Source organism: Tupaia chinensis, unplaced genomic scaffold (assembly GCF_000334495.1).
Source record: "Tupaia chinensis unplaced genomic scaffold, TupChi_1.0 Scaffold000654_1, whole genome shotgun sequence".
In the NCBI taxonomy this organism is placed as follows: Eukaryota; Metazoa; Chordata; class Mammalia; order Scandentia; family Tupaiidae; genus Tupaia; species Tupaia belangeri.
The window spans coordinates 331,088-355,430 of record NW_006160175.1 but is presented as its reverse complement, the minus strand read 5'-3'; the positions used below and the strand labels follow the sequence as shown (position 1 = coordinate 355,430).

Genomic DNA, 24,343 nt, shown 5'->3' with positions numbered 1-24,343 from the left:
ACTTAACAGAGAGTGACAGTGATCAACTATGTCATATGCAAAGAAATAAGATACGGATTTCGCAAAATAGAAACACTGATGACTTAAGGAAAATAGCCTTTTCAAAGGAATAGAGTTACTGTTCCAACTGGAAAAATGCTTGCCTTGTCATGCAACCAGAAAAATATACAATTAAAATTTTATCTCCATTCTGTTCCAAATGCATCATTATACAGGAAAAAAGGGACTCCTTGACCTTTGGTTTAAACAAGCCTAAGTAGGCACACTTAACTCTCAATGTTACAGAATATACAATTAAAATTTTATCTCCATTCTGTTCCAAATGCATCATTATACAGGAAAAAAGGGACTCCTTGACCTTTGGTTTAAACAAGCTTAAGTAAGCACACAACTCTCAGTGTTACAGAACAGTGGACTTGATTATAAGGTTTGGAAAGTAAGTACCATAAGTTCGCCTTGTTACACTTATCCCTGCTATCAAAAAGGGTCTTACACGAAGAAATGTATTTTTAACAAAACTTGTAGCTAGAGAAGCATGTTGGTGTGTGTTCATCTAGATTTTAGGATAGTTGAGTATTTCCTCAATAGCAGAAATAGATGAAAAATGCAGAACAAGTGCTGAAATCAGCAAAGATTAGACAATTTAAAACCAAGCAAGTGAGCATCCAAAAAGACAATTACAAATGTCAGCAATGTCATAAACTAGGATGCTAAAGATACAGACCAGGAAGCAACTAGATAAACTATAAACAGAAAAGTAATAATATGCAATATGTAGGATGAGGTCAGTCAAAGACAATCTCATGAACAAAGGAAATAATCATAGGAAAATCATTACAAGTAGAAAAAGATTAACTGCAAGACAGAGGGCCATCCCCCTATCTACATCATTTAATAAGCAACATAGCCTCTTGCCCTTGAGAATAGAGGTTTCTTCATATATGAATAATAATGCCTAAATTTCCACCAGTACACAATTTACCGCTATCTATTACTATGCTCTACACAAATATTAAAAAAAAAAAACTTAAACACTGTGTGTTTTTAACCTTTGATTTCTGACCCATTTAGGACAAACAAGTTTAAGCAAAAAACTCAAGAAACATTCTCAGATACAATATCTGAGATCCATCCAAAAGAAACAACTCGTTTTTAAAAAAAAAAAAAACACATCAAAAAAGTAGATGCTTTCTACATGATTGTGCTGAACACGTTTGGAAAACAGTATAACCAACAGCAAAAAGTAAATTGTCTTTAGAAAGTTCACTCTGAGGTCAACATGTTTTATCTCCATTCTGTTCCAAATGCATCATTATACAAGAAAAAAGGGACTCCTTGACCTTTGGTTTAAACAAGCCTAAGTAGGCACACTTAACTCTCAATGTTACAGAACAGTGGACTTGATTATAAGGTTTGGAAAGTAAGTACCATAAGTTCGCCTTGTTAAACTTATCCCTGCTATCAAAAAGGGTCTTACACGAAGAAATGTATTTTTAACAAAACTTGTAGCTAGAGAAGCATGTTGGTGTGTGTTCATCTAGATTTTAGGATAGTTGAGTATTTCCTCAATAGCAGAAATAGATGAAAAATGCAGAACAAGTGCTGAAATCAGCAAAGACTAGACAATCTAAGACCAAGCAAGTGAGCATCCAAAAAGACAATTACAAATGTCAGCAATGTCATAAACTAGGATGCTAAAGATACAGACCAGGAAGCAACTAGATAAACTATAAACAGAAAAGTAATAATATGCAATATGTAGGATGAGGTCAGTCAAAGACAATCTCATGAACAAAGGAAATAATCAAAGGAAAATCATTACAAGTAGAAAAAGATTAACTGCAAGACAGAGGACCATCCCCCTATCTACATCATTTAATAAGCAACATAGCCTCTTGCCCTTGAGAATAGAGGTTTCTTCATATATGAATAATAATGCCTAAATTTCCACCAGTACACAATTTACCGCTATCTATTACTATGCTCTACACAAATATTAAAAAAAAAAAAAACCTTAAACACTGTGTGTTTTTAACCTTTGATTTCTGACCCATTTAGGACAAACAAGTTTAAGCAAAAAACTCAAGAAACATTCTCAGATACAATATCTGAGATCCATCCAAAAGAAACAACTCGTTTTTAAAAAAAAAAAAAACACATCAAAAAAGTAGATGCTTTCTACATGATTGTGCTGAACACGTTTGGAAAACAGTATAACCAACAGCAAAAAGTAAATTGTCTTTAGAAAGTTCACTCTGAGGTCAACATGTTTGTCCCAGAAACAGGTAGATGTTTTCACAAGTAAAATGATGACTACACTACATTGTATAAACATATCAGCTTCAGGAGTAAATCCAGATTGAAAATAAGTACCAGTAAAACATTTAAATAAAAATTCTAACAGAGTCTATGAATACTTATTATCTAGGCCTGGAAGATACAGCTTAGACTGCTATTCATCTTACCAACCCCAGAGCAGAAATGATCTGTCTCTCTTTGCGCAATCAAAATTCATATTCATCAAGCTAAAATGAGTAAATGATGCTTACAGAGAAATAGTTCACCTCCAGTGCAAATAAAGAAACTTCAAAGATTTTTAAATTCTATCCACATGCATTAATTCAGAATAAAAACCAAAAAGACTATATTACAAGATAACCACAGAAATAGTGAAACGTATCATCAGCACATGTAAAATTCTGTCATTTACTTATACTTCCAGTTGAATTTTCTGAAAATGACAGTGATAGAGGGCAAGTGAGAGCTTGAAGTAACTGCATATACTCGTACAGACTCAGAAAAACAAATTGCTGGACTTAAGAGCCTATAATGTATATGAACGAGAAGTAAGAAGAACAAACTTGGATTTTTAAAAATATTTATTCAGACAATATCCCTAAACATCAGTAATTTCTTTGATTTCTTCCCATGCATGTTTTTGAACCATGAGTACTGCAATTTTTATATGAAATGTCATATTTAAATTCCTGAGTATAAGCTTAAGGACAGGAGTCTAATTCATTCATTATTGCAGTTCCAAAAGATACCACAGAATTATCAGTCACTGAATAATTAACTGATTGGCTAATTCTGAAACTTGGCAGTTATATTTGAGACATGAAGTGTATCTTTCTAATGCTCAAACTATAGCATCAGCAAAGTATTTTACATTATAAGTAGGTCGTCAGAAATGTCATGGCACATTTTTGCATAGAGAAATACATCGTGACTTCTCTGACAACCCACTACAATGCATAGAGACTCTGAAAACTAGAAGCATTGGAAATTCTAGACATTAAGTACTAATTAATACTTAGAAATCTTTTTTACAGAATATTTTTTATACTCTGATATACTGAAGAAACAAAGCAATGTACACTTATTTTAAACCTTATTTACAGTTGAAGTTTCTTTCCAGATAAGTTTATAAGCCATGCTAATAACTTCAATAAGTTGCATATTTCGGGTACACTTTTTCCATCTTACTGTACTATGCAAAAGAAGGAAAGAGTATGCTCAATTCTATCATAATCATAGGCATCAAATTATCTTTGTTATTATGATCAAACTATCAAGAAAATCTAAAACTCCTGATTTTAAAAGTACTTCATTATAAATATACCTTGTGATAGAAAGGTTTTTTATTGTACTATCTCCTATTTTCTCCCATTTAAAAGCAAACAATTGGTTTCTATTTTATTCAACAACAAACAAGCTTTATTTTTAATTTGGTGATTGGCTAATATCGCCTAGACTAGTACATTTTCATAAATGCAAATTATATCACTAATGGAATAAAATGGGCACTAAGAGCAATAGCTTTATGGGAAAATTGATACCTAGCCAGCTCTAAAATATACTTCGTAGAAAATTCAGAAACATCTGAGAAAAAAGTATTTTTAGATACTACTAAAGTGTTGTATGATAATTTCCAAGAACATAAAGCATAATCAGCAATCCTAGAAAAGAGAATGTATTTTACGTTTTTTTGTTTTGTTTTGTTTTTTTATGGCCTAAGTTGGCTCTCTGGAAAATACCTTTTACTCTTAAGCTTGTCACACCTACTAGCTATTTCACACAGTAGGCTGAAAAACAATGAGAAGGCTTTATTAAAAAATAAAAACCCACAACAAAAATGGTCTTATAGGGAAAATAAGAATTTAGAACAATTCTTCACATGATCTATACTTATCAAGAACACAGAACTGAACATATCAGAAAAATAAGGAAGAAACGAGCTTAAATGAGGCTAAGATGACTTTCACATTTTCATTAAAATGATTCCTTAAACATATATAAAGTAATGTAGGGCCAGTTAGTAGTACGGTGGGTGAGGCATTTGCATTGCACATGGCCACCTCCGTGGTTTCAGTCCTGGACTGGACCTGGTGGCTTGAAAACCACACAGGGCCTGGGAGCGTGCATGCCCCAAATCTCAGAGAAATGGAGAAGGACTGTGGCATGACCACTGTCTATGGGGTAGTGCTTTCTAACTTTCTCTCTCTCTGTTTCTTTGGTGAGCACACATACCCTCTAACAAAATTAACAGCAACAAAAAAAGTGCATTTTAGTGTTTATAGGTCATCACAAAATAATAATACTAACTATAACAGAAAATACACTTACAATGGAGGCAATGTATCTCTGCAAAATCTTCTCAAGAATTGAGTCACATATATAGCATCTACAACTGCAAAAGAAAAATGTTCCTACTAGCCTTCCTCTGCCCCATCTCTAGTCACCTGCATGACTGCATTTATGTGACATGTCTGACATGTGCAAATCTAAACAAAAAGAAAGTAATCAGTGGTGGGCTCAGGCAAGAGGGAATAGGTCAATTATGTGGTTGTAGCTAAAAAGTGAGGGCTTTCATTTGAGGGTAATAAAAATGCTCTAAAGTTAGTTGTGGTGAAGGTTACTCAGTTCTATGAATATATAAAAACACCTTAAATGGGTTAAGTATTTGCTGTAGCTTGAATGTGTCCACCAAAATTCATATGCTCAGTCATTTTAATACGAGTAAAGGGGTAAAAATTTAATCTGATTATGTTGTTAAAAGGCGTCTTTGGAAAGAGATTAGTGATTGGGTGGTTAGGGCAGGACCCCATGACTGTGTTCCTGTGTGTGTGTGTTTATGTGTGAGTGTGTGTATATATGTGTGTGTGTGTGTGGGTGTGTGGGGGTGTGTGTGGTTATATATATATATATATATATGTGTGTGTGTGTGTGTGTGTGTATATATATATATCTCTGTGTGTGTATATGTATATATATATATGTGTGTGTGTGTATATGTATGTGTGTGTGTGTTCTGGTGTGTGTGTGTGTGTGCGTGTGTATATATATATATATACACATACATACACATACATACACACAGTGAAGAAATGAGGCTAACTGGATATAGACCTCGCTCTGCTCTGCTAAAAGTTCTGCCTCTGGCCATTTTGTGATAGCTTTGGATTTACCAACCCCCAGAAGAGTGAGTCAAATAACTTTTTATTCTCTTAAATTCATCCAGTCTCAGTATTTCTGTCAGCAATGCATAAACAGACTAAGACATAAATAATATGTAAATTCTAACTGAGTATAACTGTTAAAAAAAGAGTATAAAATATTTAAATAGAATTTTTTAATTTTCTTGAAGTCTTAATCTTCTGTAGGAGAGTAAGAAAAAAAAAAAACCTTCAAATTTTTGGTTGAAAGTTTTCTAGGGATAGTCACTAATGTGATATGAATTTATCATAACCATAGAAATATTTTTATACAATTTTGCACCTTCAGGAAAGTTAGAATACTATATATAAAATAAATAATTAAATTGGCCTAACCTATCTTTCTCACAAAAGGAGAAATTAAATAAATATTAGTTTTCAGTCTGGAAAAAATGCATAAGCCAAAATGTGACTTTGGGGAATATTACTGAAAATATTTATAAATTGAGTTTCATTATTATCCATGTAAATGCTCAACATTTTAGTTTCAAAAATTAAAGACAAGTCGTAATTAACATAATTGGCAAAACTTCTTAAAAATTATAAAAGGTCCAGCCCATGGTATCACAGCAGTGACACGATACCCTGTGATGCTGGAAGTCATCAGGGAGATCCAGGTTTGATTCCCGGGACAACTTGTAAATGTCAGGTGCACATACATGTGCATGTGATCATGACTGGTTGAAAGGCTTGGAGTGGAATGTGAACTAGGATTCTGTTGAGACCTTGTCTTTCTGACTTTTTCTCATGAAATAAATGTCTAAAAGTTTTTATAAAACTCAACTAATAAGACTAAAAGAACAGTTCATAGGACATGATTATGTATTTCAAATATAAATCTAGAATTCAACTCCTAAATAACTAACCTAAGTAAGTTATTGTAGGTGTTTGCCTAAACACATATACAAGATAAATTACAACATAATATAAATTGGAATTCTGTACATTCATTAAAAATAATACTATAAAGCAATATTAAGTAGCATGAACAGTTTCATAATATAGTGTTTACATAAAAGCCAGTCACAGAACAATTACAAAACAATATGTATGACATGTCTTAAAAACAGATGTATATATATAAAACCTACTTGCAGCTGAACTGAATTGTGCCCAAGGCCTTCCACAATAGAGGAAAATCTGTCAATCTTTCTTTCTTCTCCAGCTGAAGTTAAAGCTTCTAAAACTTCTTCAAGGCTATTTAAAATTTTGAAAGTATTAATTAAATTGCAAGTAACAACACAAATGTCATAGTACAATTGATCATCACACTAAAGGAGCAATACTAAAGGAATCAATACACCTAAGAAACCAATAACATTTTAGAAGTAGCCTACTGAGTACATAACATCTACCATGTACATTCTTAGCATGTTGTTTTAATTCATTTATTCCTAATAAGAATGTTTATTTATTGAGCATTAAAAAAATGTTACTACATCTCAGTCAACATTTGAATCAGTATACACATATTAACTCATTTTAAAGCGTCACAACTGTATAAGGTAGTACTATTTTTTTTTACTATCTCAGAGTATAATTTTACTATATTATATTAAATACAAAATAAAACATGCTAAATATTGGGATTATGAGCATTTTAACAAAATTTGAACTGGAATCAAACTTGGATTCATTACACGGTAGTACTATTATTAACCTATAACATATATTAGAAAATGAAGGCAGAAAAACTTCAAGCAACTTGTCCAAGATCGCACATCTACTAAATGGTGAAGCAAGGACCTGAAACCAGAGTCTATTTATAAATTATCAATATCTAAACGCTTTCAACAACTACACTCTAATGCCTCTTGAGTTTAAGTAAATGGAGTTGTAATAGCCAAAAATATATAGTACAGTATTACAAATATTCAAATATAAAATACAATTATGCAAGAACTACATTTCCTCTTCTAAAGAAGTTATAGTAACAATATCTAGCACAATACAGAAATTTGCAGTTTGTAGATACAGGCTTGTATATCTAAATGTTATTTATATCATTTTGTTATCAAATCTGAAGTCAAGAAAACATAAAAATAATAGAAGCTGGGTGTCTTGCTTTGTACATTTGGGACTACCGCTGGGAAAAACTAAGCATCTACTATAAATATACAATGTAGGCACACAGTGGGGGCCAAGAGTCAGGCCAGGCCTGAGTGGACCTTAAACTCTCTAACTGGGGCCAAAGTGAGTCAGCTCAATCCCACCAATTCCAGCAGGCTCTCCCAAGGCTGACTTTCAAATGAATGCAGGACACTCCACTTACAGTGTTCTAACTACCTAAAGAGGGTAGGAATATTTCTGTCAGATCTTTTGGTTGTTCAGTTTTGACATTTTTATCACTTTGAAAAGGCATTTTGGGAACCAGCAGTTAGCGTAATGGCTATGTCGCTGGACTCCCACGTGGTCGACTGTGGTTCACATCCCGGACCCAGTGGCTTAAAACTCACACCAGGCACGTGTGCGTGCGTGCCCAAGATCCCGAGAAGAGAATGGAGGAGAAGGGATTGCAGCGTGGCCATCCCCTCTAGGGGGTGATTTCTCGCTTTCTGTCTCTATGTCTTTCTCTGTCTGGCGAGCGCACAAGCCCTATAGCGAAAAAACCTCTCCAAAAAAAAAAAAGAAAAGGCATTTTAATAATTTTTAAATGCTTCCTTATAAATAAAACACCACTATTCTTTAAAAGGAAAGCAAATTTATCTTTATAATTATTATCTTTAATATATATATAATGGTTGTTTAGTTGCAGTCTTAATAAATTTGGTTAATGTCTTTAATGCTTTAAAATGGTCTTTATAGTCAAGAACTTTGTACTCTAACAGAAAAGAAGTATTCCATATACCATTTTGTAAATCTGCCTCACATATACTTTTTTTAAAATTTTTTACATTCACTCTTTACAACAGTAAAAATGAATTTTCTCACCATGAATATCCTATTATTCTGGTCAAAGAAATTATCATAAATATTGTCATCAACAGATAATTTTCCATCTTTTTGTCCATCAAATGTTTTTCTCTTCCCCCCAACCCCTTGATTTTGCCCAAACACACACGCACTTCCCGCCCTGCTCCCAAACTGTCTCAGGTGTCAGAGGTTGCTGTTCATGCTTTTATGCCTTCTAGTCTTTCAGTTTCGGCCACAGAGTGCAGACACATTTGAGAGAAATGGATGAATATGGAAGATTTTATGCTGAGCAAAGCAAGCCACACCATGAAAGAGAGGCACTGTATGTCCCCATTTCACATATGCTAAATATCTGCACATGGAAATTTTTAAACAATATGTTTACCTTCACAAGGGGATATATATGAGCTACAGTTTGAACTAATTCTATATGAAGGGGGATAGATAACAAAACACCCTGGTATATTTTTCAATATTCATTTAGATTTTTTATTTACGGTTTAGGTTTAGCAGCTAAAACAAATATAAAAGTATCATTTTTTTTAATTTTATACATTCAATCACTATATCTCACTTAACTTATAAAGTGAGTTCTCCTAACATGAATGAAAAATCAGTTTTTCATAGAAACATTTTAGCCCAAAACTAATATGTTAAGAGAAATAATTATTACTCAAACATTTCTGTTCAGCTAATACAAATAATCATTTACATGAATATACCTCAAGATTTAAAGTAAATTCTAAATTAGAAAAAATACATTAAATGAATCAAACTGTGTGAAATTATTACATAATTAGAAAAAAAAATGAGAACACTTACATACTTTCCTCCCCTACAATGCAAACTGCAGAAAGGAGTTTAACCACATCAGTCATCATATTGGGGTGCTTGGGGTCCATAGCTTTGGCCAATAAGGAAAGACTTCTCTCTTCACTCATAATCCTTTCCAAACCATACTGTAATATTTTGGAAATAAAAGGTTAAGTGTTCAGAGTGGTTGGAAAAATGGTGCCTTAAAGAAAAGGCAGTTATTCAAAGATTTGTATAGGATAATACATTCTTAACACTTACTTATTATCAAAGATTTGTATAGGATAATACATTCTTAAATTAACACTTACTTATTGAAGCATGAAAACATAAAGAATATGTAACACCCTAAAAAATTCACTCCATGCTTGCTGTTTCTTAAACTCTTCACCTCAAAATAATAAAGAAGTGAATTTGTGAGCTGGACTTCCACTTCTCCATTCCTTGACCACTGACTAAAGCTTAAGCCATGATGGGACCAGCAATGACATGATGGTTACATCACTGGACTCCCACGTTATTGACCGTGGTTCGCATCCTAGACTGGATGGCTTAAACTCATACCAGGCACATGTGTATATGTACCCAAAATCCCAAGAGGAGAATAGAGAAGAAGGGAATGCACTGTGGCCAAAACCCCTGGGGGATGATTTCTCACTGTCTGTCTCTCTGGCAAGTGCATGCACCCTATAGCAAAAATCTGTCTTCCAAACAAAACAAAACAAACTTATGTCATCATACTCAGCTGTAGTTTCATAAACTGGCTCCATCACACCAAATGGTGAAAGACCCATCTTTAGGAATAAAGGAAAAGTTGGTAACTATATCACACAATGCAGGCCTAGATAATTTATACTTAGTTCATAAATAGTCAAAAGGTAAGGAATGATTTGGGAGATACCTGTACAAATTGACAGAATGAGCACAGGTACTCTAATCAGAATGATATTCATTATCGGGAAGAAAATAGAGTTGTAAACACAAATAGATGGGACAAATTTGGGATAAGGATAAAGCCTTTTGCTCTTGCCAATATGTCACATCCAATTAGAAGATAAGAAGTTATGAAATATCTATGGAAGATAAGTATCAAAATACAGAAGATGAAAAAAGGCAATAAAATAATCCTATTTACCTGTCGTGACTCTTGGGGAATTCTTGTAAAGAATGACAAATTGGTTTATTATGGTTTCTACAAAGCACTAAAACAGGGCCTTACTCCCAGTTATAAAACACGAACTAAGGCCTAAATGTAAAATTGGCACTACAAGTAAGTTTAGATCCAAATGCTTGGGTTGTTATGAAATCCTATTTATAACTTCCCTATCTTGTATATAACATTTATGCAAAAAGTCTTCACACTTTGTTAAATGCCACGTTTGCTTTGAGCCACTATCTAAGGAATACAGGTACATGAAGTAAGTACATGCAAAAAGGCCAAGGGCCCCAGGATATGACAAAAAGACTCTTCTGTCCTATTGGTGATAGGATAAAATTTACAAAGAAACAGCTAAACCAGTCAGGAAATGCTTTTATGATGCCCTGGGCTGTTTCAGAACTGGAAACAAAGAATTAAAGCAAGCGTAGAGCCAGAAACTATGATATGCCTCACTAATCCTTTCAGGGAATTGTCAGCAACTTAGTCCCACTTAGACTGAATTCAGAAAGTCAATCAGTCAATAATTACTAAGTACTAAAGAGCTAGCTCTGTCCTAATAAACCTGAGGACTGAATAAAGCTGACCGCCAGCTTTCTCCTTCATATCCCACCCACCTGGCTGTCCTTAGCTATCAGTACCTGCTCTTCTGGAATCAGAATCCCAAGACTACTCCAGCCACTCAATGTGATTCAAGCTGATTTCCTCCAAGTGATACAAGTTACCTTCAAACCACCATGTTTGAAGGATAGAAAAAGAGCGTTCTCTGATTTCATGTATTTGACCATCATCCTATGACCCTAAAGATTTATCACAAGTGTATTCTAAGATTTTGCTAATTTAAAAATCTGTAGTGCTCTTGTTAAAACTGGAAAAGGCCAGTATAACAAAATACGGAATTGCTACCTATTACATGAAATTAGTCTCATTATTTTAAAAAACAAAGCAAAGCAAAACAAACAAAAACTGTGACTGTGAGAAATAGTTAACTTACCAGTCCTAGAATTAAAGTACATTTAATAAAGGATATTATAGGTTAGAGACCCTAAAGATTTATCACAAGTGTATTCTAAGATTTTGCTAATTTAAAAATCTGTAGTGCTCTTGTTAAAACTGGAAAAGGCCAGTATAACAAAATACGGAATTGCTACCTATTACATGAAATTAGTCTCATTATTTTAAAAAACAAAGCAAAGCAAAACAAACAAAAACTGTGACTGTGAGAAATAGTTAACTTACCAGTCCTAGAATTAAAGTACATTTAATAAAGGATATTATAGGTTAGAGAGGTGAAACAAAATTTCAAAGGTCTAAGGATGTATCTTTCCTGAATATCAAGGACCAACTCTGGATTATACGGTAGTAGGCCTGTTCTAAACTGAAGTTCAATGCCAGGTTCTATTTGCATTCTACATAAGGCCTATTATTACCTAATAGATGGAATTTGGGGCCCTTGAAGATGTTTTAGGAAGAGGAAGGTTAGTATCCTAAATCCCTGGGCAGGATGCCCAGTGTCTTAAACCATGCTATGTTAATACTGGTGCTAAGCAAGTAATCGTGGTGAGTTAATCCCTACAACAGAGACAATATGGGTAAGGAGAATGGCTTCAGGAGCAGTCTTACTTTGGCTATAGACTTCAGAGCTGTACAAAGAGTTAACAAAGCCTTTCTACTAATAATCTTTCAATTTAAATAGATTAATATTTCATTCTTACTTTAATTTTCTTCCTCCTAGGTAATTAAAATCTTCCATTTTAAAAATATTTTAGTCTGTTTTAGTGTTATAAGAAATTCACTTTCATGTGATGTTAACAAATTTGCTCATCATATCATTAATTACTGGTACCAAATAAGGCACTACTTTTTCTCAAAACCAGTATTATCCAAAAAACTCTGACAAAGACAGCATAAAGAGGTTTAACAGATTTCCCTTATATATATGAAAAAATAAAGTGTGGAAAAACCATCAACAATTCTTGAAGGTAAAACCTTTACCAAAAATTTCACATATTACTAAATTAAGATATTATATTGGGTTGTTGGAAAAGTCTTAACAGATTTTTTGGGGTTTTTTTCATGCAAAAATGTATCATGCCTTTTCCAATAACCCAAAAGCACTAAGTATTAGCAATTTAATTGTTTTCTTTTTTTTTAAAAAGACATATCTGCTATAGGGCTTATGCACTCCCTGGAGAGACAGAAAACAAGAAATCACCTCACAGGGAGTATGGCAATAACACAATCCCTTCTCCTCTTGGGATTTTGGGCGCACACAGACAAGCACCTGGGATGAGTTTTTAAGCCACTGAGTCTGGGACTCTAACCATGGTCAAGTACTAGTACGTGGGAGTCTAGCAACATAACTATTATGCCATCTGCTGGTCCCTTAATTTTTTATTCTAACTGTGATAATAAAGCACAGATAATAATACCAAATACAAGTTATCTATATTTTACAGTTCCATATAATCAAAACTTAGAAGTATAATACATAAAATTCATTCCTTCTCTAATTCAGTCACAAACCAAGTAGCTATCGTATCTTCTATATACCACTTTAACCATGACATTCTTCCTAAATTCAAATTATGTTCCACATGGTCCTTTGGTATGATAAATGTTGCTGGTTTTTCTCTGCTCTCAATCAATGAAACTTCCAATTTCTGTATTCTTACTTTAGGAAGGGTCTCCTCAAATATTTCTATGTATTGATGAGGTACATTGCTTTCAAGTATTCGATAAAACATGAAGGCTTTCGTATGGCCCTTGTCACACAACAGGGTCTCAATATATGTTAACTACTATTTTTAACAAAGTGGAAAAGGGGAGTTAAGATATGACTTGGAGGGGGAACCAGCAGTTAGCGTAATGGCTATGTCGCTGGAATCCCACATAGTCGACCGCAGTTCATGTCCCGGACCCGTTGGCTTAAAACTCACGCCGGGCGCATGTGCGTGCGTGCCCAAGATCCCGAGAGGAGAATGGAGGAGAAGGGATTGCGGCGTGACCATCCTCCCTGGGGGGTGATTTCTCGCTTTCTGTCTCTATGTCTCTCTCTGTCTGTCTGGCGAGCGCACGCGCCCTACAGTGAAAATCTCTCCAATAAATAAATAAATAAATACTCTCCTTATTAGCAATTTCTGATTTCTTTATTCATGTTGTCTTAAAAGAGATATGAAAAGTTACTCAATAAATCAAAAACACTAATTCTCAGGTCAGCCCTGTGTATGGTGGTTAGGTGCTGTGCAAAGGAAGCTGGATCCCACATGGCCAGCAAAGGTTCAAGTCCCAGACACATCAGTTTCACACCAGGCATGCAAGTGTCCAGGATCCTGACAGGATACAGAATTGGAGGAAAAATAACTGTAGCATAACCAGGACCCATTGTGGTGTTCTTTCTATCTCAGGTGCATACATTAAAAGTTTAAAAATTCTCAAAAATGAATTCAGTTATGAAAAGGAGTTAGGATATCCATATCAGATATTTTTCTTAAGAAACCCTATCAGATTCAAGGAGGTAGGGATGAAAAATATTTTATTGGTTAGAAATACAGGGAACAGCAGATGGTGTAATTTTTACATTGCTGGACTCCTACACTGTAAACTGCAGTTTGAGTTTCGGACCCAGTGGCTTAAAAGTCATGCTGGGCAGGAATGTGTGCATGGCCAAAATCCTGAGAGGAGAATGGAGAAGGGACTGCAGTATGGCTATCATTCATTTCTCTGGCGAGCATGTGCACAGGATAGAAAAAAATCTCTCTAAAAAACCTAAAAATTAAAATAAAAAACAGAAAACTTAGCTCCAGAAAATACTTAAGTACATAAATAATTCAATAAAATACAAATGATTGGAAAATATAAATATTTACTACATTTAATAAAAATAGAATTTAAGTAATAGTTTTTAAGTGTGTAGCTCTCTATAAATTATTTTTAAATGAAAAGGAAAAATATTATAAATTAAAATTAATCTGAGATATACAGATGGTTTTGCTATAAAACAAAAATCATCACACCGCCACAGGTAAAATGTTCTCCCCTGCTGTCTAACAGCAACCTGAACACCTATCATTACTTCACACATCATGAGGTAGATGTGTTTACATGCTGGAGTTGAGAAATGGCCTAATACTAATTTCTGGAATTAACATTATAAAAACAAACAAAGAAACACTGTCAGATAAATCTAACTTCAGTAAATAGTTTATATGATTTCTTCCTTCTAATGTAGCCTCTTTAAACATACAAATTGTGCAGATCCTCCATATTATACCTGACTTCAATATTACTTGGGTTAAGCATCGTTGCTATTTCTAGTACCTGCTCATATCTCTTTTCATTAATTTGATTATACATCTACAATTCCTAGAATATAAGAACTAAGACTTTCCAACTTGATTCTTTGATAATAAGTATTAAGACACACTACGTTACAATATTTTCATTATTCACAATAGTGTGGGCATACGCAGTGTAATGTGAGAAAGAGGAGCACCTTTCACAGGGTCTGGTCATTTTTTCCTTCTTCCATTCTTCCAGCCTGCCACAACTTGGGCACTCGTATGTGTGCCCAGTACGTTTCAGGCTGACCAGGGATTCAAACCATGGTCAGCATGTGGAGTTGAGCATCTCTGTAATAGCATGTTACAGCCACACCATGGAGTCAGCTCTATTGCAGACACCATTTAATAATCATGCATGTTAAAGCTGACTTGATTTGTACCTTCAAAAATTTTTAAAAGGCAATAAGGGAGTGAGAGAGGAGGAAGACCGAAGATAAATAGGAGGAGGAAGATAGGGAGGGAGGGATATAAGGATTGAGAGAAAGAGAGAAACGTTAAGCACCAGAAGAGAATCTACTCATTCTCAAGCTTCTCCTCTTGCAAGATAGTTCGATCTAGAACTTAATACTATTTGTTATTTTTTCTCTCATGATTGATAAGTACATCAGAATAATATATCATCACTTCAGTGCAAGGGAAAATCACACATTATAAAACTCTTACTAATTCATCTAAGAATCGATAAATGAGAAATATTAATTATCTACATACATACCTGTGTATTCATCAAGGCCTTTAGACATTGTATAACTTTGTGTTGATTCTTCTTAACAACTTTTTCTTGGCTGTATTAACATAAAAGATATCAGTGATAGAATTATAATGGGACATGATGCTTAATTAAAAATAATTAGTACCAATACTTACATTTTTCCACTGATCAATTTTTCCAGAATGTCTAGTAATAATCCGAGCCCCTCATGTCCAAAGCTTTCCACCCAACTGAAAAACAAGAAAAAAGGGAGTAATACTAAGAGAGTATTCAAGTTTGGATTGAATGTTACATATCCCTAAGTATTGTAATGTTACTTACCCAGAGGAACTGTACACTTGTTATATTCATATCATAATCATAATTGCAATGTAAGAAGAGCATCATATACAGAATCCTTTATGATTCATATTAGTAGGGGGGAAAAACAAAAAAAAGGCAAAGATAAGCCAGGGGTATGCTAAACCCAGCTTGCGCTGACTTGTGAGATCTGATGAGGACCCTCTCTTTCATGCTCTGTGTTCAGTGACTTAATGTTGGTAGCTTGAAATTAGCTGTGGGGAAGGTATTGACACTACAGAAACTGGTTAATGCTCCCAATCAAAGTTCCCCTCCCACCCACCTACTCAGAGCTGACTATAAAACATTTACCAGCACGCCACTAGATAAGCCTCATTTTGGACTATTCGAGAGAGCAAAAACTGTGCAAGTAACAAACTGTGAAGGAAAGATGCAGACTGACCTAAAGAAAAAGATTACAAGCACAACTAATCCAAATAATAAAGAGACTATCCCACACAGTCAAGTGTATCAGTGTAACTGTTCAGAATTTTCTTAAGTTTCAAATTCCAAGTGTTTAAAAAATTAGAAGTTCCATCCTTATCTTTCAAGTGATATTTCCATCTTAACCAAATCACACCAGTTCCATAAGCTCCATGATCCAAATCTCTGTACTTTTATACAACTAGGACATATATAACTAGCCACTAGACAAAACTTGCCTTGATTATAGAAACACTACCTTAATAGAAATTGGTGCCTTTTTTTCCAGTGGAAATTTAGAAATATACGCCAAGAAATAACATTTCTGTATTCTTCTTTGTACACATGTGTATGTATGCACTTATGTATGTTTGTGGGGTGTTTGAATAGAATGCTAAAGAGAAAATTCATCAAAATAATCAAAATAGGACATTATAAACAAAAATCAAGTTTAAGTTACATATCAAAAAATACCATTTTCTTATTTAAGTTACAATATAACACTTGCATATTTTTAATTGCCAGAGAGCATATGCACTCACCAGAGAGAGAGAGGCAGATAGACAGACAGACGGAGGGAGCAATAAAGAATGGGAGGGAAAGGAAGCAAGGCTCAGGGCACTGTCAAGCAGCAATCCTTCCTCCTTCATTTCTCATCCTGCCAGGATTCTCGGATGCAGGCACATAGCCAACATAATCTTCAAGCCACTGGAGCTGGGATTCAAACACAGTCAGCCATGCGAGATCTGGCCCTCCATGCACAACTCTCAGCACTGCACTATGAGGCCCGACCACAATATAACATTTTCAATAAAAATGAGAAAATGAAAACCAGCATTTACAAAAACATACAAATATTATTTCAAATCCATCTTCATTTACACGCCTCTGTGAACATAGCATGACCACCTGTAAATGTTCAGAATTTGATTTAAAAAAAAAAAATCTACCATTTACATTGGTATTCTTGTCAGACTATCTTGCTTATCTCTTTTCTATCCAGCAGAAGCCACGGAATAACTAATTCAAATATATACATAAACAGAAAGTTACTCCCCTGTAAAAGACAGAGTGTTGCTATTACAGTTAAGGTAAGAAAGAAAGTTAAATACAAGTTGCTGTTTTCAAACCAGGATGCCACTTCAAAAGTGAAGGGTTTATTCTCTACTATCAGCAACAGACAGATTACCTATAGGCATTTCAAATCTGGCTTTCATGTTTCATGAAAACACCTACAGCATCCCGCTTAACTGCCTCGTTGACATCCTATTCTGTATTTATTCTATTTCACATACAGCAGGGAAGCCTGAAATCAAACACATAAGGAGTAATTTGAGAATTTCACTTGGGCTGGTATTGAGATGCGTGGAGTCTGTTTGTCAGATCCTCTTGTGTTAGTCCTTCACAGTGGGTCTTCAATATTTTGTTTGAAGTGAATTTTCAGCAATCTCTCTATATTCAAAATCTGCCTATAAAAATAGTCTAAAGCTGATGTGAATGGTTTGGAATTATTCATATTGTGATCGCCTTCAATCATTGTGGAGAATAGTTACTATTCATAAAAATGCCTTACACCAAAATATACAAAGTAATTTAAAATTATGTTAAAATAACAAAAAGACTTTGTTGCACTTAATATGCTTACATTGTGACCCACCACAAAATTTAGAAAGCATATCAATTCATGTAAATCAGTAAGTTCCCTGATCTGAGTAATAAATAATACAACATAGCTATTTAAAATGTATCACCCCTAACATAACAATTATAACTACTAGAATAGTCAGGCCTACAGGTCAAGGTTCAACCATTTTTAGATCCACTAACTTTCTTCTAAACTACAGAATATGAATCATTAAATTAAAATTGGCATCCACTCATATATGTTATATATAAACTAATTCTCTATAAAATGAAACTTATTAAAGTTGCATGTAGGGGCCAACATTAGCACAATATAAAAAATAATGCTCTACAAGACTGACACACATGGCGAGGGTCCTGGTTAGCACTGGAGAACTCCCTGAGTGAACGTGGCATGCACATACCCATGATGGGGGCTGCCTGATGATGGGGGTGGATCTGGGCATTGAGACCCTGCCAGGGGTTCTGCTTCTCTCTAATAAAAAATAATAAAAAATAGATGAACTAAAAATATATTTTTAATTTAAAAAATTAAGTTGTATATAAAGAAGTATTATAATAAATCACTTGATATTATAATCCTAATTCATTGTGGGTATTTGTTTCTCAAGGACAATAAAATCAAAGAGGTGAGAAACAGTAATCTAATAAGCAGGTTACATTTTACATTTCATAAAACATATCACAAGAAAAAAAGTAAGACAGGGTTCAGGGAGAAGGAATTCAGATGTTTGATAACTATAGGAACAAAATAATACTTAACACAACAAGAGAAAAGTACTTATAGCAAAGGTAATATTAAAATTTAAGTATGCACACAGTCTCACCATTTCCTTAAAAATTTGCAAGGCCTACATACTGTTGTATTAACAATTTGTCATTCAGAAGAACCTGTCTCTCAAGTCTGTCACTCCCACCCCTACCATTTTCAACAATATAATTATTAAAGATAGCAGCACAAATAGCACTTCCTATCTCTGCCAGAAAAGATGTTCAAGTTAAAAAGTGATATTGAGTAGGGAGGTCTGCAGTCTTGACAGAGGTTTATTGAAATCCATAGCTTTCTACAAATGTGAAAAATTTCTCATCATCAGTGTAAGAAGCAACCTGGAAAAAAAATGATCAACTGATCTATACATGATCAATCTTCAGGAAACAAAATCTGCACTATTCTATGCCTGTCAGCATCGTCCCATTAAGCCTTATGTGGCTTAACTATAAACTGCATTCATTGATGAATAAGCACTGTGCAAATGGGTCTTCTTCATGAATAGAAATAACATAAAGATCAGTACAACATTTGTATTGCGGAAAAAATGCTTTAAAATAGAAAAAAAAAACAGTGTACTAAATACTAATGGAATGAAATGTCTACCTTTTAAAATTCTGTAACAGGAAGTATCAAACTCATCCCTTTTAATTGCCTCAAAAAGAACTAAGCATTTTACCATTTAACATTTCCTGGTAGGAGCCTAAATGTTGGAGAAAAGAGGTGATAAGGTAACAGAACTTTGAGGGAAGGAGAAGCTGGGGGTTGGGAAGGGAGGGGGAGAAAAAGAAAAAGGGAGGTTGGGCAGAGAGGAGGTCTCTAGAATGATGATGTCCAAATAACCTTTAAATGTTCAAAGCAGCTTATGCTTTGAATTCAGTTATTGCTTCCAGAGACAGGATGAAATCAAAAGTGTGTAAAGTGGTTTTTGACATATTGTTGGCAATAGGAAGCAAATGTAATCAGTCACCTTGAGGGCAATAAAGGAAGTAATCAGGTCTCAGATTTACCTCCTGGCCAAAAGGAACCAAGCACTGTCAAGCCTGTTTCCCACAGTCTGACCTGCCCACCCTTACTTTGTTTTGTTTAAAGTTATTACCTCTCTTCCCAGATATGCTCTTAGGATAGAGAAAAAACAAATGCATCACAGATTATCAGAGCTGGGATAAATTTACCAAATTGTAAGCGCAATATTATATGATGCAGTCTCCTTTAGGATAGGAACCATTTCTTATCTTATATGTTCCAGAAGCTGAGAACTGAGCACTTGGTTAAGTTTCAGAATAAAACTGAATCCTCTTCCATTGTTACATATTAGAGAAATTCAGAAAGTTTGACAAAAATGTAATTAAAATACAAGTTTATTTTGGTGCAAAATTTTTAGATCCGTGCATATTGCTTCTCATAATGCATATTTTCCATGAACCTCTTGAAGTTCTTCCCTCACCCCAAAGTAAAGAAAGGGACATACAGCGAGAAACTACAGTCACTTAGAAATAGCATCTGGGTCTGCAGATCCTAGGTCTCTGTCCTTATTTTAGATATGTAGAAAAAGACAAAGAGAAAAACACATCGTACATAGCATTAGTGCATCTCTCTCAGTCTTCATACTAGAAATATCAGTTCTAGCTCAGATTTGGTATTTATCCATACTGAACCAAGGATGGCAAATATGGAAGTCCCTGTTCTTCATCATACTTTAGGAAATGATGGTTGCTGTTCAGAGGGTGATGTTCATTACTACTAAACCTCAAGTGCTCATTAACAAAGTCAGTCAGCTTTTATTAAGGGCTCACTGTGTGCTTGATACTGCAGTAGGTGTGAGAAATACAAAATTGAATTAAAATATATTCTCTGCCTTTGAAAGGGTTGCAGGTTAGTGGTTAAAACAAATGTTGAATAAAATTATTTCCATAATGTAACTTATTATGATGCTATACTCAGGGTGCTATGGGAACAGAGGTACAGTATTTGCCACTGCTGGGAACTTCAAAGCAGCTCATGTCTGACCCAGGTCTTGAAGGGTAAGTAACAGAAAGGAAGAGAGATTTCTAAGCAGGAGGGAATTCACACAAAGACATTAAACATAAAAGATATGGTCTGTGCTGAGCACCACAGGTAACTGTATTAGTGATAAAACCAAACAGGCAGGAAAGGACTTGATCTTGAAAAACCTTATATACAATGCGCTGGGCAACAGGAAACCATTGGAAACCATTATAAGAGTGGGCATGAATGGTAGGCAGAGCAATCTCACGTCTCTCCACCTGAAGACACACACATCTTAACCTGCTTAAGAACCTATGAATATATTACCTCACATAGCAAAGAGGAAATTAAGGTTCTAGATAGAATTAAGGTTACTAATTAAGATTATCCTAAAATACTGAGATTAGCCTAATAATCCAGGGGGCCCAATCTAATCCAATGAGTCATAAAAATGACTTTCTCAGTTGGGCTAGAAAAATAAGAGGAAAGAAAAGAAGACTCAAAGCACACGAATGCAACCCAACTCTATTGGGAAATTCTAGAAGGAAATAAGAGTCAAAGAACTGATGGGTTCTGAAAGCTAACAATGGCCATCAACCTAGAAAGAAAACAAGGATCTCAATTCAACAATGTCAAAGATCTGGGTTCTACAAACAACTTGAAAGAATAAGCAAAGGAAAGGGATCAGCAGATGGTATAATGGTTATGTTGTTGGACTCCCACATGGATGACCATGGTTTGAGCCCCAGACTGGTTGCTGGAAAATCACGCCAGGTGTATGTGCATGCATGTCCAAGATCCCAGGAGGAGAATAGAGGAGAAGGGTTTGTAGTGTGGCCGTTACCCCCAGGGTGTGATTTCTCACTTTCCCTCTCACTGTGTGTGTGTCTCTCGCTTTCTCTTTGTGAGTACACACGTCCAAAGGCAAAAACCTCTTTAAAAAAAAAAAATAATAAGCGAATAAGCAAAGGAAATTGACTTTGCTAACTCAAAGAGACAAAACATCTCATTTATTTAGATCTTCTTTGTCTTATGTCGTTATTTTATTTTCAACATAACATTGCTACATGTAACGTGATAATTGCAAGTATTTTTAAGCAATTATAAATGTTGGGTTTTCAATTTATTTTCCACAAGACCATTGTTAAAACACAGAATTGTAATTGACTTTTGAATGTTTATCTTGAAATCTGTAACCTTGCTGAACTCAGTGATAAATTCTAGGTGGAGTTTCTTTGGTAGGTTTCTTGAGATCACCTATGTAAGCAGTCATACCATCTGCACATACAGTTTTATTCCTTCCTTTCTGATTTGTGTACGTTTTATTTCCTTGTCTTACCACAGTGTTCTGGCCAGAATGTCCAGCACTGTGTTGAGTAAGAGTGGAGATAGTAGACATCAATGCCTTATTCTTAATCTTAGAAGGACAGTATCTATCGTTCACCATTAAATACAACAGTGTAGGATTAGGATAGGATTAACTCAAGGATTTTTATAGACCTCTTTATCAAGAAACCTCTATTCTTATTTTTCGAAGTTTTCATCATAAGTAGATATTGAATCTGCATCGAATTCTGTCAACGTTTTTTTCCTGTCAGTTTCCTAGGGTTACTGCAACAACGTACTACAAGGGGGTAGTTTTTTGTTTCTTGTTTTTTGTTTTTTCCTTTTTCCAAGTGCTTTATTGAAGCAGTATTGATAAAGTAAATGCACATATGTAAAGCTTACAGACTTGTCTATTTGATATGGAGTTACATACATGAAACTATCACAATTAAAATAGTTAATGTAACGATTACCTCTACGAGTGTTTTTATGTCCTTTTGGGATATTCCCATTCCTCCCCTGACACCACTAATCTCTTGTTCATTACTATAAGTTGGTTTATATTTTTCAAAGCTTTATCAAAATATACAATACAATATATACTTTTAAAATAATGATGGTTACAGTCAGCATTAATATTTTAAGATTCATTCTTTTTTATTTCAATTTATTTATTTGCATTCATTCACTGTATATCATTACAACATACAAAATGGGATTTTCCATCCAGAGTACACTGTATATTATCTCAATCAAGCACATCAGCACACATGTTATTGTCAGCAAATGATCTTCCATTTCTTGTTTTCTGTATGCTCAGCTTTTTACCCCCATCCTTGGTTCCCTATCTCTTATCTTACCCTCTGCCATCTCCCATTCTCCTCCCCCACTGTCTCTGGTATCTATGTTTGCTTTCTATACTTTTTCCTCCCACATTTTATTGAATCACCAAAGACCCTAATCAATCCAAATACCCTCATAGCAAACACAGGTGACATACACATTTCCATGAACACAAGTCTAACTTTACGCATCCTATAAAGTAGCACCTAGCTGGGGCTACATATCCTACTGCAGTCATTGAATAGATATATATTTTTTTTCCTGAAACTTTTTTTTTTTGTAACTCAATTTACATCCCTTCCCTAAGCATCATCACAACACACAGAATGTGATCTCCCATCCAGTACACACTGCATAGTGACTCAATCATGCACATTACAAAAAAAATTTCCATTTCTAGTTCCTAGAAATATTTCCACCCCTCTTTACAAGGGGGCAGTTTAAAACAAAAAAAAACATTGGGTTGTCAGGACAGTAATGATGCAATTTTGCACAGAAACAAAAAACTTACATCACGACTTTCCTAACAACCTAATATATTCCCTCATACTTCTAGAGGCTAAATGTCCAAAATCAATGCGTCAACAGGCGCTGCTTCCTCAGACTCAAGGGAGAACCCTTTCTTGCCTTCTAGCTTCCAGGAGAAACTATCTTTGGTTTTCCTACGCCTCCGTCATCAAAAGGGACTCAGGGTCATCTTGTTCTTCCTATAAGGACACAGTCATATTAGGTAAAGAGCCCACTCTATTCTCTAATGACTGTCTCAAATAATTACATTGCAATGACACTACTTCCAAAAAGGCTAGATCCTCAAGTGGGACAGGGAGAACTTAAACTTATCTTTCTGGGTTCACAATTCAGCCATAACAACCTCTATTCTTATTTTTTGGAGTTTTTATCATAAGCAGATATTGAATTCTGTCGATGTTTTTCCAGCATCAATTCATAGAATCACGTGATTTTTGTTTTAGCTGTCCTTATGGTGCATTACGTGAAGATTTGTGTGTCTATATTCATGACAGACACTAGTCTGTAAAACTGGAGTTTGCTTTCCTTTTGTTTTGGTATTGTCTTTATCTGGTTTGGCTATCATGTAATGCCAACTTCATAAAGTAAATTTTAAGTGTTTCCCTGCTCTTTTCTTTTCTGGGAGACCATGTAGAACTGGTATTCTAATGTGAGGAAGAATTCTCAAATGAGAGCATCAGCAACTAAAGATATTTTGGGGGAATAATATTATAAATCAGGAATTAAATTTCCTTAACACTCAGATGACCATCCAAATGTTTTATTTCACCTTGGGTGTACTGTGGCAGTTTGTACTTTTCAAAAACTCGGTCTATTCATATAAGTTGTGCATTTAAAGTTGTTCATAGTATTCCTTCATTCTCTGAAGGAGTTTTGAGGGTTGATGATATCTTTTGATAATTCACAACAGTAACCTGTCTTCTACTTTATCAATATTCCAGCTTTGTCAGTTTTGTTAATATTTTCAAAAATACCAGGTCTTTTTTGCTTCACTGATTACTGTACTTTTCTATTTTTGATCTAACTGAATTCTGATCTTTATTATCTTCC

The 24,343-nt window shown here is 34.6% G+C and overlaps 1 protein-coding gene across 1 annotated transcript in view; it reads right to left on the bottom strand.

Annotated features, from left to right (window-relative positions):
• The window catches only part of DIAPH3 (diaphanous related formin 3), a 556,802-nt gene that overhangs the window by 369,943 nt on the left and 162,516 nt on the right, over window positions 1–24,343 (bottom strand). The window contains 4 exon segments of the mRNA XM_006159773.3: window positions 6,587–6,692; window positions 9,231–9,367; window positions 15,436–15,505; window positions 15,588–15,662. Coding sequence (XP_006159835.1) covers window positions 6,587–6,692; window positions 9,231–9,367; window positions 15,436–15,505; window positions 15,588–15,662 — 388 coding nt within the window.